The sequence below is a fragment of the Condylura cristata genome, unplaced genomic scaffold (assembly GCF_000260355.1).
Source record: "Condylura cristata isolate star-nosed mole 26May11 unplaced genomic scaffold, ConCri1.0 scaffold00006, whole genome shotgun sequence".
Lineage (NCBI taxonomy): Eukaryota > Metazoa > Chordata > Mammalia > Eulipotyphla > Talpidae > Condylura > Condylura cristata.
The window spans coordinates 3,176,940-3,190,411 of record NW_004567107.1 but is presented as its reverse complement, the minus strand read 5'-3'; the positions used below and the strand labels follow the sequence as shown (position 1 = coordinate 3,190,411).

The window sequence follows — 13,472 nt, the reverse complement described above, 5'->3', positions numbered from 1 at the left end:
TGGGCCAATAAGAAGGCGTGTTTGTGACTCTGTTTCTCCCCAGAATTCCTTCCTCACCGACTCTCCAGGGCGGATCTTGGGGAGTCCTGGTCACAGGTGAGGGAGGGGCTAGGGCTGCCCTCTGCCCCTGGGGCTCGCACCCCAGTGTGGAGGGTCCAGAGACCTAGTGGCCGACTCCTCTTCCAGATCTGACCCTGGCTGGCCTGGGGAATGCTGTGCACCCCCTCCTGTGGGGGTCTCTGAGCCTGGCCTCGCTCTCCCCTCTGCAGCCCCCCGCACGGCCCCCCACACCCGCCCCCTCTCCCACAGATATCGGCCCTGTGACCCTGACTGCGGACCCGGCAGTGTTCCAGAGGGAGCTGAGAGAGCTGTATGTGCAGGTAGGCCGCCCCGTGTGCCTCCAGCCCCGGCCAGGGCCTGCGCCCCACTGGGGCCGGAGCTTCCGGCAGCCTCCCCCCACCCCCACCACGGCGCCTGCGCGGCCTTGGTCCGCGCCCCAGCTTGGGGTCCTGAGATTCTGTATTTTTTTTAAGATTTATTTTTACTTGTGCACTCGAGCTGGGCCAGAGGTGTGGGGGGTAGATGAGAAGCTTCACCAGAGAGAGTGGGGAGCAGAACAGGCAGATGGACCGAAACACACTGCTGAGGGGGCAGCGGGAGGCAGGAGAGGTCTGCCGCGTCGTGGGTCCCTCCCTGGCGGGGATCGGACTCCTGCGGACAGCCTCCTAGTGCCGTGTGACCCCTGCGCCCCAGGGAGGCCCGATTCTGTGTTTCCTAAAGGCCCTGCGAGGAGCCCCGCGCTGGCCCACAGCGGGTGCTGACTATTTAGTGAGTGAAGGGGTGAAGGGTGGACGGACGGAGGTCAGGACCCAGGCGATCCCGAGGCGCTTGCCTCCCCTGGGTTGCGGGGTTCCCCCCAGAGGAGGCTGCTCCTGTCCCCCAGGGCGGCGGCGACTGCCCAGAGATGAGCGTGGGGGCCATCAAGGCCGCCGTGGAGGTCGCCAACCCCGGCTCCTTCATCTACGTCTTCTCGGACGCCCGCGCCAAGGACCACCACCGGACGGAGGAGCTGCTGCGGCTCCTGCAGCTCAAACAGTCGCAGGTGAGCCTCCGCCTGGGGCTGGGCGGTGGGCGGGTGAGTCCAGCCCCTCTCCTCCCCCCATCAGGGCTGGGCGGTGGGCAGCCCTCGCCCCACCTGGGGAGCGGAGCCCCAGTGCGACCTCACGGGCCCCCGCCCCGCTGGGGAAGCTGGTGCTGCACACGCTGTCGTGCAGTTCGGCCCGCGCAGCCCTCTGCTCCTATCCCTGGGCGCAGCCCTCTGCTCCTATCCCTGGGCGCGTCACCCCCCTCCCCCGTCGGGGCGGCAAGGTTGCAGGGAGGGCGGAGGGCCGTCTGCCTGACCCCCTGGGTGAAGGTCCCTGGACACCTCTCCCCACGCAGCGCAGCTTTGTTCCCGGGGCCCGAGCCGAGCAGGTTCCCAGGCCCTGCCTCGCTGTGGGCTCAGCGACACCCCCACTTAGCAAGCTCCCACTGCCTTCCCGCGGCGCTGAGCCCCGCCCACGTCGAGCCCCCAAGATGGGGCTTCCCCTTCCCGCCCCGCCCCGACGAGGGGCTGGTCCAGACCCTGCCCGGTGGCCCGCGGAGGGCGCCCGGCCGCAGCCAGGCTGTGTTCACTTGCAGGTGGTCTTCGTGCTGACTGGGGACTGCGGGGACCGCACGCACCCCGGCTACCTGGCCTACGAGGAGATCGCGGCCACCAGCTCCGGGCAGGTGTTCCACCTGGACAAGCAGCAGGTGAACGAGGTGAGCCTCTGGCGGTGCCGCCGGCCGCTGGGCTGTGGCCAGACGGGCCGGTGCTGAGCGGGGACCGCGTGCTCGGGGTTCCGGGGTCCAAGATGCCTGCGAGAGCACTCCCAGCTGCCCCAGAGGCAGGTCCTTGCGGTTTTCTGATTTTGCAGGTGCGGAGGCAGGGCGGGACGACGCGCGCTGGGCTGGGCCCAGTTTGCACAACTGGTCCAGGTTATCAGGAGGGGTCGGGTGCAGTGTGGCAGAAGGTGTCACCCCAGAGTCAGGGGGCCCCAGGCTGGGAGAGGAGGCCACGGATCCCTGAGGTTCAGCTGCATTGCTGGGACAGTGAGCCCGCGGGGTGCTGGCCAGGGGCCTGCCTGCCCGCCCCGGGCTCCGGAGTCCTCCGGAGGGCGGCCCAGGGACACGTGCACAGATGGCTTTCGGCCAGCCTGGCACCTGGCGGGCGCCCGCGGCCGAGGTGAACGCCACCTCGGCTGACTCCAGGCGCTGGCAGGAAGCCCTGGGGCAGAGCTGGACGGGAAGTGCAGTTTCCTTGCAGCTGACCCCTGCATGCCACTGGGTCCTTCTAGAACGAACTGGACGGCGCATCCCTCCTTTGTCCCCTGAGACCCTTATCTGCCCCTCTGCCCCCACTGCCACGTCCCTACACCCCTGGCGACGGCCCTGTCGGCCTCACTGAAGTTTCTAGAACGTGCATATTCTCTCCGACCCAGGGCCTTTGCTCTTGTGCTGGTTGCTCCTGCCCCGCCCCCCAGCTCCCACTCATCCCCCCAATCTTGGCTGGAGCGCACCTCCTCGGGGGAAGCTCATCAAGCCGAACTCCGCTCCGCACCCCGCTGCTGCCCGCGGCTACGCCTGCACAGTCGTGCCAGCACAGTCGTGCCAGCCGGCCGTGTGCCCCCGGGGGAGGGCCGGTGAGGTTCCCGGCACCTGGCACGGCCACCTGCGGTAGCAGGTGCTTTGTAAGTAGCCGATGAAGGGGGACTCGGCCCTGGCGCGGACAGCCTGGGAGGGGAAGCGAGGCGGCAGCTTCCCCGCCGGCCCTGAGCCAGCCGCGGTTGCCCCGGAGCGGCCCGCGTGTTGTGTCTTTGTGGATGGAAGACTCCGGTCTCCAGGGCTGTGTTTAGATTAGCGAGCCTGAGCGCTCTGCTGACAGATGGCGTTTATGGTTGCCGGTGACACACTCGGCTTTCTTTCTTGGCATCCCGCCGACTCTGGCACCCCGCCGCCCCAGCGAGGGCGGGAGGCAGTGCGGCGCGGGGGGCGGCTTGGTGCCTGCTTTGGGGGGCTTCTCTGGGCAGCTGGACAGGAATTGGGTGCCTGCTGGGCAGATCTGACAAGCGAGCGGCCGGGCAGCGCGGCCAGGCGGGGTGCTGGGCAGGGTGTCCTGCCCAGAGGGGGCTCTGCCCCAGACGCCCCTGGAGCCAGGGAACCTGGGCGGGTCCGCAGCTGCTGCCCGGTGAGCCTGCCTTAGTGGACCGCCACTGCCCAGGACTGGCCGCTGAGTGGGGGCCTGGACCCCTCTGCTTCCTGGACGCAGAGCTCTCTCTTTTATTAGCTTGATGCTTGGACCTGGCCCCTTGCAGATGTCCCAGACATTCACTTGACGAGCCTGGGAACGGGGTCAGGGCGGCCAGGACTTGGTCACCCCTGGGGAGGGATGATCTTCTCCAGCGCCCCGGCGCTGCAGCTGGGCGAGGGGCCCCTTGGCGGCTGCAATGCATTTAGCTCTTCTCTCTTGTGGGCTTGGCCTCATGGAAACTTGGGGGTTCCCTGGTACAAAAGGAGGTTGGGCCCCCGCCAACCTGGCTGGAGTAATTAAGGACTTTTGCCATCCTGCAGTGGGCAGGGTCGCTGTGCGCCCTCTATCAGGACTTAGCTGGGTCCAAGAACCCCGGCCCCAGTCCCACTGTCCTGCAGGCTGCGCCCCAGCTCAGACCAGCTCCACAGGCCACCCCCAGACCCAGTGGAACTGGCTGGAATGGCCACAGACAGAGCCCATACCAGCGGCCTTCCCAAGGCCTGGGAAGCCTCATTCTGGGGGCTCAGAGCCTCCCCTGTGTGACAGCCCAGGGCCCAGAGCTTGTCCAGATTCTGTGCATCAACTTGGGGAAAGAGGACCCGCCTGCTCAGACGGCGGGGGAGGGGTCCCGCCAGGTGGTTCTGATTACCGGATCAGGAGGCCCAGGCTCCGAGATGATGTCAGCCTGGACCCTTCCCAGATGGTGGAGGGTGGTGGAGCAGCCCCGGCTCGGCCACTCCTGCTGTGTGACCGTGAGAGAGCGCTGGACCTCTCTGGGCCTCCTTTTCCTTGTGCGTGTGCACTGTTTGGCTAAGGAGAGCTGGGGCTTAGTGAGATAGTGCCGAGGCGAGAGGGCGGCCTGGAGGAGGCCAGGTGTCCCGGCGCCCAAGGTAAGGCCTCGTGGTGGCCGTAACGCCAGCCCCTGCACGTAGGAGCCGAGCAAAGCCCCAGAAGAGCAAAAACTCTTTGGGAAAGTTTTCCAGGAGGGTAGAACCAGGGACGGTGCCCAGGGGGGGTCCAGCCGGGGAGGGTCAGCGCTCACCCTCTACCACTGTCCCCAGATCAGCCTGAAGTTTTCTGACTTGTAGCGCTGAAGCCCGTTCACCCCCACCCCCACCCCCCAACCCCCCTTCCCTCTCCGCCTCGTCACCCTGGCTGTCAAGTGTCCTAGAGGCAGCCTCGGGGGATGATTTATCTGGTGGAGGCCCAGCGGCAGCCATCTGGCCAGGAGAGCAGCGCCAGATCCTTCATTCCTTCCCCATCAACCACAGACAGATGAGCCCCAGTGCTTCGCTGGCTCCCTGTTCCCCCAGTCCCAGTCCCACTAACATCTGGAAGCAATCGTCTTCACCAAATAAACACTGAGCTCGCTGGATGAAGGCTCTCGGCTAGGAAGGCTCCCAGATTCCGCTCTGAGCCTGGGCCATTGCAGGGTCCTCTAGGCTTTGTGCCCCAGCAGGGGCTATGAGGGCCTGGCCTTACTGTGGACAAGAGGGCCAGACACCCCCACTCCCTGGGGCCTGAGGTCCTCACAGCACATGCTCTGTGGGCTCCCACCTCCTGCTGGGGTCACGGGCATTCTGTCCGCCTCAGTCTTTCCGTGGTTCAGTAGCCCAAACTCCTGGGCATCGCCCCTCCATCAGAACATCCTAGAACAAGCTTGTAATGACAGTTGCAACACAGTGATGGGTGTGACTTGTCTGTAATTTTAGCTGGTGCTGCCACCACCTCTGGGCAGCTTTGCACTGGTAGGATTTCCTCCTGACGCCTGGCCCCAGAGAAGACAGTGGTCACGGGGCTGCGGCTTTGTGGTGGGGAGTTGCCGCTGTCCCTTTCCCAGCTTCTGTCTAGCTCCCCAGCTGAGGGCCTTAACTGCTTCCATCCACCCCCGTCCCCATTCTTGGCAGGCGGGACGTTTTCAAGAGAAACATTACTTAGAAAGCTAGGAAAAACAGAAGAAGGGAGTCTCTCCAAGTGTAAAAACAGAAGAGTTATTCAGAGTGCGGAATTCTTATCTGGTGATAACAGAAATTTAGCTGTAACATCTAGGCACACATGTTTTAGCTCACCCTGAGCAACACAGATTCGTTGTCTAAATCTAGGCTAATTCTTTCAATTCCTTCTTTTCCCTTTCCTTTCTATGGAGATCAAGTGCTGCACCATGTTTTAGAATTTAGAGCAAGGAGGGTTGGGATATAGCACACAAGGCACCGTGGTCTGCGCCCGTTTTCACGGCAGACATTACTAGTCAACTGCAGAGCTGTTCTAACAAAGACCGAATGTGGCTCTGTAGTTCTTCCTCCAGCAGAATTCCAAGGGGCCTCTTCCGGTTGACTAGAGCTCGTGAGCGGCAGGCTGGCACCTTGCCTGTCTGCATACATATCAAAACCACGTCATCCTTGTTCTGCTAGAACAACTTTTGCTTTAAAGGTTAGTACACAAAGTTTCAACACTCTAGAAAAGTAAGAAGAACATATGCACCAACTAGATATAGCCATGAACATTTTGCTCCACCTGTTTTGTTTCAAGTCCCTTTTATACTTTTTGCTGAATTATGATACCTTACCCATAAGTAAGTCACCACTTAAAGAATGATAATCTCCAACATACTCGACAATATCATCTAATAAAAATTTTTCCTGTTAGATATCTCATAGACTATATATGTTTAAGATTTATTTTATTTATCTATGCATAAAAGAACCAGGGTACAGGCCAGAGGTGTGGAAGGTGAGAGGACTCCCCAGAGACAGAGGGGGGAGCAGAACAGGTGGGCTGACTGAATACACTGCTGAGGGGAGCAGCGGGGAGACAGGAGGGGTCTGCTGTGCCCTGGGGGTCCCTCCCTGGCCGGGGACCGAATTCATGCTGCAGTGGCCAGTGACAGCTTGATAGCTTTGGCCCCCGCGCCACCAGGGCGGCCCACATCCTATACTCTTTCACAATTAATTTGCCAGTCATTTGCATGCACAACGTGCGCAATGAATATCTACTCTAGGGGTGCATAGCTCACCCCCCGTGCGTGTACATGTGGCATCCCTCTCCGCCCCGAGTTCATCTAGTAACTAGTGGCACCTTGCTAGATCACCTAGTCCCCATTCAGGCTCCCCGTTGTCTCAGTGTCTCCTATGAAGTTTCTGTCAAATGGGGATTTTGCCAGGGGCGCGCCTGCCCTCAGGCTGTCCTGTCCCTCGGCCTGCTGCTAGGCCGGCCGCGCAGTGTCCCGTGACTGGCCGCACCTCCTGACGGTGTCCCGCATTGCTCCTTCGTCCCGCTTCCCCGGGCTGGGAGCTGATGGCCCAGGACTGGCGAGCGGGAGGCCAACCCTTTGCAGGAACAGTCTGTGGCTGGTGCTGGTTTCTCTATTGCATCACACCAGGCAGCAAATCACATCTGTCCGCAGTTACTGATGAGAGTGTGATGGAGGTGGTGAGAGCCGCAAGGCTCCTTGAGCCCGCGCTTCTCTTTATGACTCCAGGGGTGTGGGCAGTGGACTCCAGTGGGGTGTGGGTACCGTGGACTCTGCACCTCCAGTCCCGCCAAGTATCCCTGCTTAGCACAATTGATTCCTTAAGGGCCGGACACGATGGCTCCTAATTGCATCATTCCTCCCCCAGCTGTGAGCGGCATTCTTCCACCAAGAGCTTGTGCTCCTCAAAGGGATGAGGACACGGCTGGCTTCTCCGGAGCAGCTCCGTGAGGGGGCAGGGCTGCTGCTCGGCTGCTCGTTAGTGAAAGGCCGCCTCCCTGGGGCCCTGGGCTGGCCGTGGTGAAATTTGGTTTCTTTCTTGAGTGTCAGGATGGACACGTGATGTGTCCCCAAGGGTCCCAGGCACCATGCTTTGGGGGCTCGGGTCACTCCGCATTTAGCAGGTCTGCCCTCCTCTGACCGGTGTGTGTCCTTTTGTTATGTCTCCCTTGGTTTCTGAGAGCTGCCTTGCCCGGGATTGAAAAAATATTTATGCATACAAGAACTGGGGTGCAGGCCAGAGGTGCGGGGGGGTCAGAGACAGAGTGGGGAGCAGAACTGGCGGAGGGGAGCAGCGGGGAGGCAGGAGAGGCCCGCTGCGCCCTGTGGGTCCCTCCCTGGCCGGGCATGGAACCTGCGCCACAGTGACTGGAGATAGCTTGATGGCGCTGGGACTTTAACCTCTGTGGCCCCAGGGAGGGCCCTGGGTTCCCCTAAATCACCTGCCCCGCCCTGGCATCAGCCCGTCTCCAAGGCGCCGGAGTGGGGCGTGGCCTTTGGAAACCGCTGGGTTGAACTCAGCTGCATGAATTTCAGGGCTGTACCAGACCCTGGCGGTGTCCTGGCCACCGCCCGGCAGAGCAGCAACACCTTCTCTTCTGCGCTTTATCTTTCGAATTTCTTAAAGCAGCTTCAGAGTCAGCAGACAGATGGTTGCACTGACTGGAAAACCCCGGAAGACCCCTTGCTGGTCTCGTCTTCGGGCGCCTGCTGAGGTGTGGCTGAGCCGTCTCAGGGCGCTGGGCGCTGGCTCGGTGTCGCCCCCTTGGCCTGCGGGCGTCGGCTTCCTGCCGCTCTGGCTTGAGGCTGCGCGGGGCTGCCTGTGGTGAGGGCCTGGAAAGAGGTTCAGACGGGAGGGCCCCCCACTCTTCCCCGCATTTCCCCTGGAGCCCGGGAGCTCTGCTCTTGCAAAGGAGGAGGCGCGATTAGGGAGTTGGGGCGTGAACCGGGGTGACGCCGACGCCCCGTTTGGGAGGCGCCCGCCCTGACGTGTCACAGGCAGCGGACAGACGTCTCCTGAACCCCTGCTCCAGGCCCCGAGCGGGGCACAGCGGAGCCTCCTCGGCCACGGAGTCCCCGGCCAACAGGGCAGGCAGGCCTGGGTCTAACAGGCGTGAATCATGGGGTGCAAACCGCTGCCAGAGAGCCCCCGCAGGGGCGGCGCTGGGGCTGGAGGTGCGCTGGCCCGGGCCCCGGAGGGCCTGCGCTCCTCCCCGCCTCTGCGGGGCCACGCAAGCCTCGGCCGTGCGACGCTGTGCAAGCCGCTCACCTCTCCGCTGCTTGCGAATAAACAAGGCAGGTGCGCAGAGCTCGGCCGCGGCCTGGCGCAGACCAGGCATCTCTGCTAAGACAGCGGTGGGGCCGGGGGAGGCTCCGGTCCAGCCCCGTGAATGAGGGGGCTGATGACTCCGACGTGGGGTCTCCAAGGCCTTGGGAGAGACTTGGGAAACTGAGTCAGTTTGTGCTCAGCGAGGTGCCGTCTTAGGCCGGATCCAGGGTTGCTCACGTGGGGCTTAGACGCTGGCGGGAGCCTGAGAAGCCCCTAAGAGCAGAGCAGAGAGGCGTGTCTCCGGGGCTGGAATTCCGGGTCCCCGTCGCCAGGTCCAGCGTCAGCGCCCCGAACATGTAAGCTCCGGAATAAACCGAAGCCGGGCCGTAGAAACCGAAGCCGGGCCTGGGCCTCCTGGACCGGCGGAGGCCCAGGAAGGTCCATCCTGACACGGGTCTTGTGGTGCCGAGCTGTGGTCTGGGGGAGACTCGGGTCCCCGGGGCTCATCTGCGTGTAGCGGGTATTGGGGTGCGTCCTCGAGCCGGGGCGGGCGTCGTGGGACTATCCTCGGGCAGAGGAGGGAAGAGTCCTCCCAGGTGGGGCACCTGTCCCTGCCCGCCCCCCCCCCCCACCTGGTGCCTCGGTTCAGGCGTCACAAGCCAGGATAGTAACAGCCTGAGACTGGGCCTGGCGTGGGGCAGGGGCGGGTGGCCCTGGGTGACCCGCATGCTCCCCCGGGGAGACGGGGCCCTGCACGCAGCTGGCAGCCTGTTAGGCACCCGCCTCGGCGGCTGACCTGAGCTGCCAGCGCCAGCTTCTCATACCTGCCTCCTAGGTGCTGAAGTGGGTGGAGTCAGCACTCCAGGTCTCCAAGGTGCACCTGCTGTCCACAGACCACGAGGAGGAGGGCGAGCACCTGTGGAACATCCCCTTTGACTCCAGCCTGAAGGAGGTCACCATCTCCTTGAGCGGCCCGGGGCCTGAGATTGAAGTCCGGGACCCGCTGGGTAGGCGCCTCAGGGCTCGAGCCTGAGCTGGGTGGGGCAGAGGGAGACCGGTGGCAGGGGCTGGACACAGGAGGGGGCAGGGGATAGCAAGGGGAGGCCCATGAGGCGCCCACGGGGGAGGATGTGCGGAGGCTGGGAACAGCTGAGTGAGGGGACTCGAGGCTCTCGGTGGTCCCCACGGTGGCCTGGAGGGCGGGGGCGAGAATTCGTGGCACACTGTGGATGGGCAGCTGGGGACTCTGGAGGCAGGGTCAGCGGTTTGGGCCTGGGCGCCTGGCCCCACCATGCTCCAAGGAGGCGCTGAGTCTCCAGGCCCAGGGCCAGGTGCGTGGGCTGCCCCGTCCTCCACCGGCGGGGTGAGTGTGAGGACGGCATGAGGCAGAGCCCTGGGCGCGCCAGAGTCCTCTTGTGCATCTCTCCAGGGAGTCTGGGGCTGGTGCTTGGACAGTGTTGGGCCCCTGGGCGCAGGGTGTGCCCTCTGTCCACCCCAGGAGAGGATCAGGGACTGAGCGGTCCTTGTGGCTCTCACAGGGCGGATCCTGCAGAAGGACGAGGGCCTCAATGTGCTCCTTAGCATCCCTGACTCGGCGAAGGTCGTGGCCTTTAAGCCTGAGCATCCCGGCCTGTGGTCCATCAAGGTAGGAGTGGGCAGTCCAGCTGCACTGAGCAGCCATCACCTCCCCCCAGCCGGCCCTGGGGAGCCTGGAAGCCGTGGGGTGGTGTGTGGACAGTGAGGGCTCCTATCTGTAGAAGTAAAGGGTCAAGGACATAGGAAGGCTTCCCAGCTTTGGCAGTGACAGGAGGTGGCATGGTTCAGGGTTAGTCAGGGCACATGAAGGCAGGGCCTGGGGAAAGAACGTGACGGTCCAGAAGTGGGCGATGGAACGGGCTAGTGACCAGAACCCTGTGCAGTGTGAGTGCACAGAGAAGCAAGGGTGGCCGGGTGGGCGGCCTGAGGGGTGGGGGCAGGGACCACGGCCGCGCTGACCTGCCAGGTGCCAGGGACCAGGACCGGGACAGGCGTGGCTCTTACAGAGCATCCTGGTGGGACAGCCGGCTGCCGTGCAGGACATGAGCTCCCGCTGACCGGGCCAACACGGCACCGACGGGCCGGCACTGAGCCGGCAGCCCCCCGAGGAGCCCAGTGCCCACCGCCCCCTCGCGCCCAGCGTCTGCGAGAGGCTTCTGACCCAGTGGGGAGGCGGGGTTAGATGGCAGCCCGCCGGCCGGAGGCTGGAAGGCAGGCGGTGGGCACTAGCTCAGGACACGTTGTCGGGAGCCCCAGGAGGGCAAGTTGCCCGCTTGTCTGTGACGTGGGGGGAGCCCAGCTGCCGACTGGCCAGGTAAGTTGGCCGCCTCCTCCCCGGAGGGCTGCTGGGCGCCCCGTGACGTGCCCTGGGCCTCTGTTAGGTCTACAGCAGTGGCCGCCATTCCGTGAGGATCACGGGCGTCAGCAACATCAACTTCCGGGCCGGCTTCTCCACGCAGCCCTCTCTGGACCTCAACCACACCATCGAATGGCCCCTGGCAGGTACGGCGCCAGCTGGGGGCTGACGAGGCGCGGCCTTCTGGCGTTTGCAAAGTGGTGGGCACTTTGGGGGTATTGTGAGTCTGGACCCAGCCCCGAGGTTGGGCCCCCAAACCACAGGAGCCGGGCTCATCCCCAGGCGGCCTGGTGACCGCTCACAGGCAGAACATCCCCTGCTCCCAGAGGCCCAGGGCCGCTCGTCTGTGGCCCCTCACTCGAGGCTCACACCTCCCCACTTAGTTTCTCCTGGACTCACCCAGCCACACCCCACTGGAGTCACCCAGCGGTCACCAGGCGGGTCCGGGGAGCGGCTTCCTCCTGACGAGCACCGATTGTGCCCCCAAAGGCGAGAGGCCCATGGGCAGTGAGACGCCCGGGAGCCCTGCTGGGGGTGGCCGCCCGGGGAGGGTGTCGGTGCTGCGGGCGGAGGCCCCACTTGTGTCTGAGGCGTCTCCGCGTCCCATCGCGAGTCATCTGGAGCAGGTGGGCCCGGGCGGGCGGACGCTGCTGGCTCGGGCTGCCTGAGCTCCGTGCCAGGGAGTGCCATCTGGCCGCCACGTTGGGGTCCCAACTCAGAGTTTGGAAAACACGGCTTCTCACCAGGGGGCCAGTGGGAGGATTTTGCTGCAGTCAGCTCAGAAGAGAGGTGGGGAAGGATCTGGGCCAGGCCAGGCTGAGTCGTGATAGAACGTGGGCCTTTGAGCCTCCTCCCGGGTCTGCACGGCTCCAGCACTTGTCACCGTCAGCCCTGGTTGTTCTCCCAGCCAGGACCGGCAGTGACGTCGTCGCAGTGAAAGCGGCTGCCTGCTTGTTCCGCTTGTTTAGCAGACCTGGGGAGAGGCAGGGGCATGCGGGCCTTACTCGAAGGCCAGGAGAGGAAGGGTCCCAGGTCGGGGAGTGGGGGGTTCAGGCTGAGCATCCTCAGGGCCAGCCCGGTGGAAGGGTGAAGGGTGAAGGGGCCTCAGGGGGCCCTTTGGGTCTCTGCTTTCGATGAAAACGGGAGCAAGACATACTGGAAAAAGAGAAAACACAGGACAGTTGCAAAAGGTAAATAGTGACAGACACTCGGCCTCGACGCCAGGGGCTCAGGCTTGGGGTCTGCGACGGGCCAGACAGTGGGTGCAGGGCAGAGGTCACCACGGCAGGGCGGCCAACCCCACACACTTGAGGCCAGGAGAGTGGACTCCTAGGTTTGTGTGTGCCCTTCCCAGATGGCCTGGCATTTCTTCAAACATTTAAAAACATGTCGTGGACCACACCAGCCCTACCCACTGGTCCCTAGTGTATGGTCTTAGAAGGAAAAATATTCCAAACTGTCTGAATAAGGAGAGTGGACAGTTGTTCTAAGTGGTAAAGTCCAAGGGCTGTTCTGTCTTTTCTGGTATAGTGTGAGAAGTACATTTCAACCAGACAGAAAAGAAATCAAAGGAAACCACAGGGGAGGGATAAACGGGCGTCAGGGTTCCCCCGTGAAGTCGTGCGTCTCAACCAGGCTGTCCCAGAGCCAGCAGGGGTGGGCTAGTCGGCATGCGCTGCCCAGTCCTGCCACGTACATCCAGTCACGGAATGGCGGTGATGGTGTCTGGGAAGCCGTGGGCGAGACGGTGCGTTTCAGCACCATGGACAGCAGCCAATGCTCTCTCCTCCCTCCTCCCAGCTCTAGTGTGGGATCCAGGAAGGGTCCCTCCCTCTGTCCTGGGGACCCCGTTTGGGGACACTCAAGGAGCCCAACACATGCCAGCAACTCCTTCTGTGCCCCTCCCTCTGCAGGGGTGCCCATCTCGCTGGTGATCAACTCCACGGGCCTGCAGGGACCCGGCAGCCTGGACTCGGTGGAGCTAGCCCAGAGCTCGGGGCAGCCCCTCCTGACGTTACCCGTGAGCCCTCTCTCCAATGGATCCAGCCATCAGCTGTGGGGCGGCCCGCCCTTCCGTGCTCCCCAGGAGCGCTTCTACCTCAAGGTGAAGGGCCAGGACCACGAGGGGAACCCCCTCCTCCGTGTCTCTGGAGTTTCCTACAGTGGAGTGGCCCCAGGTGAGTGATGTGCTCTTGTGACCCTCAGCACCTGGGTTCACCTGGAGGCTCCTTCCTGGAAGACTTTCCTGATCTTAGATTGAGAAATACCTGTTCATTAAACTTGTATGGGCAGCAAGTTATGAAAGGTGCTCTAACACTGAGAGGCCTCCGTGTGGCTCTCAGGATAGAGAGCTATCCTTCTGCTCTCAGCTACAAGCTATCTTTGTAGCACAAGGACTCCACACAGCTGCCTGTACACCCAGCCATCACCCAACCGTTTGTTTACCCATATGTCCATGTGTGCGTGCATCCATCTGTCCATCTGTCATCTGTCCATTTGCTTATTTATCCATTTATACAAATTCATCGTTTGTCCACCTACCCCATCCATCCATTCATCCACCCCACCCACCCATCCATTTATCCACAGATCCATCCATCCAGCCCCATCTATCCAGCCCCCACCCATCCATCCACATAACTACATATCTGTCCTTCCATCCACTCAACCATCCATCCATCTACACATCTATCCATATGTCTGCCCATCCATCCATCCACCCATCCACCCA

General features: G+C 63.0%; 1 protein-coding gene across 1 annotated transcript in view; it reads left to right on the top strand.

The window, feature by feature from the left end:
- HMCN2 (hemicentin 2) overlaps window positions 1–13,472 on the top strand; it is a 109,501-nt gene that overhangs the window by 12,453 nt on the left and 83,576 nt on the right. The window contains exons 2-8 of the mRNA XM_012721201.1: window positions 310–380; window positions 944–1,102; window positions 1,681–1,803; window positions 9,185–9,356; window positions 9,888–9,994; window positions 10,767–10,887; window positions 12,655–12,918. Of these exons, the coding sequence (XP_012576655.1) occupies window positions 310–380; window positions 944–1,102; window positions 1,681–1,803; window positions 9,185–9,356; window positions 9,888–9,994; window positions 10,767–10,887; window positions 12,655–12,918 (1,017 nt within the window). The remainder of the gene's footprint in view (window positions 1–309; window positions 381–943; window positions 1,103–1,680; window positions 1,804–9,184; window positions 9,357–9,887; window positions 9,995–10,766; window positions 10,888–12,654; window positions 12,919–13,472) is intronic.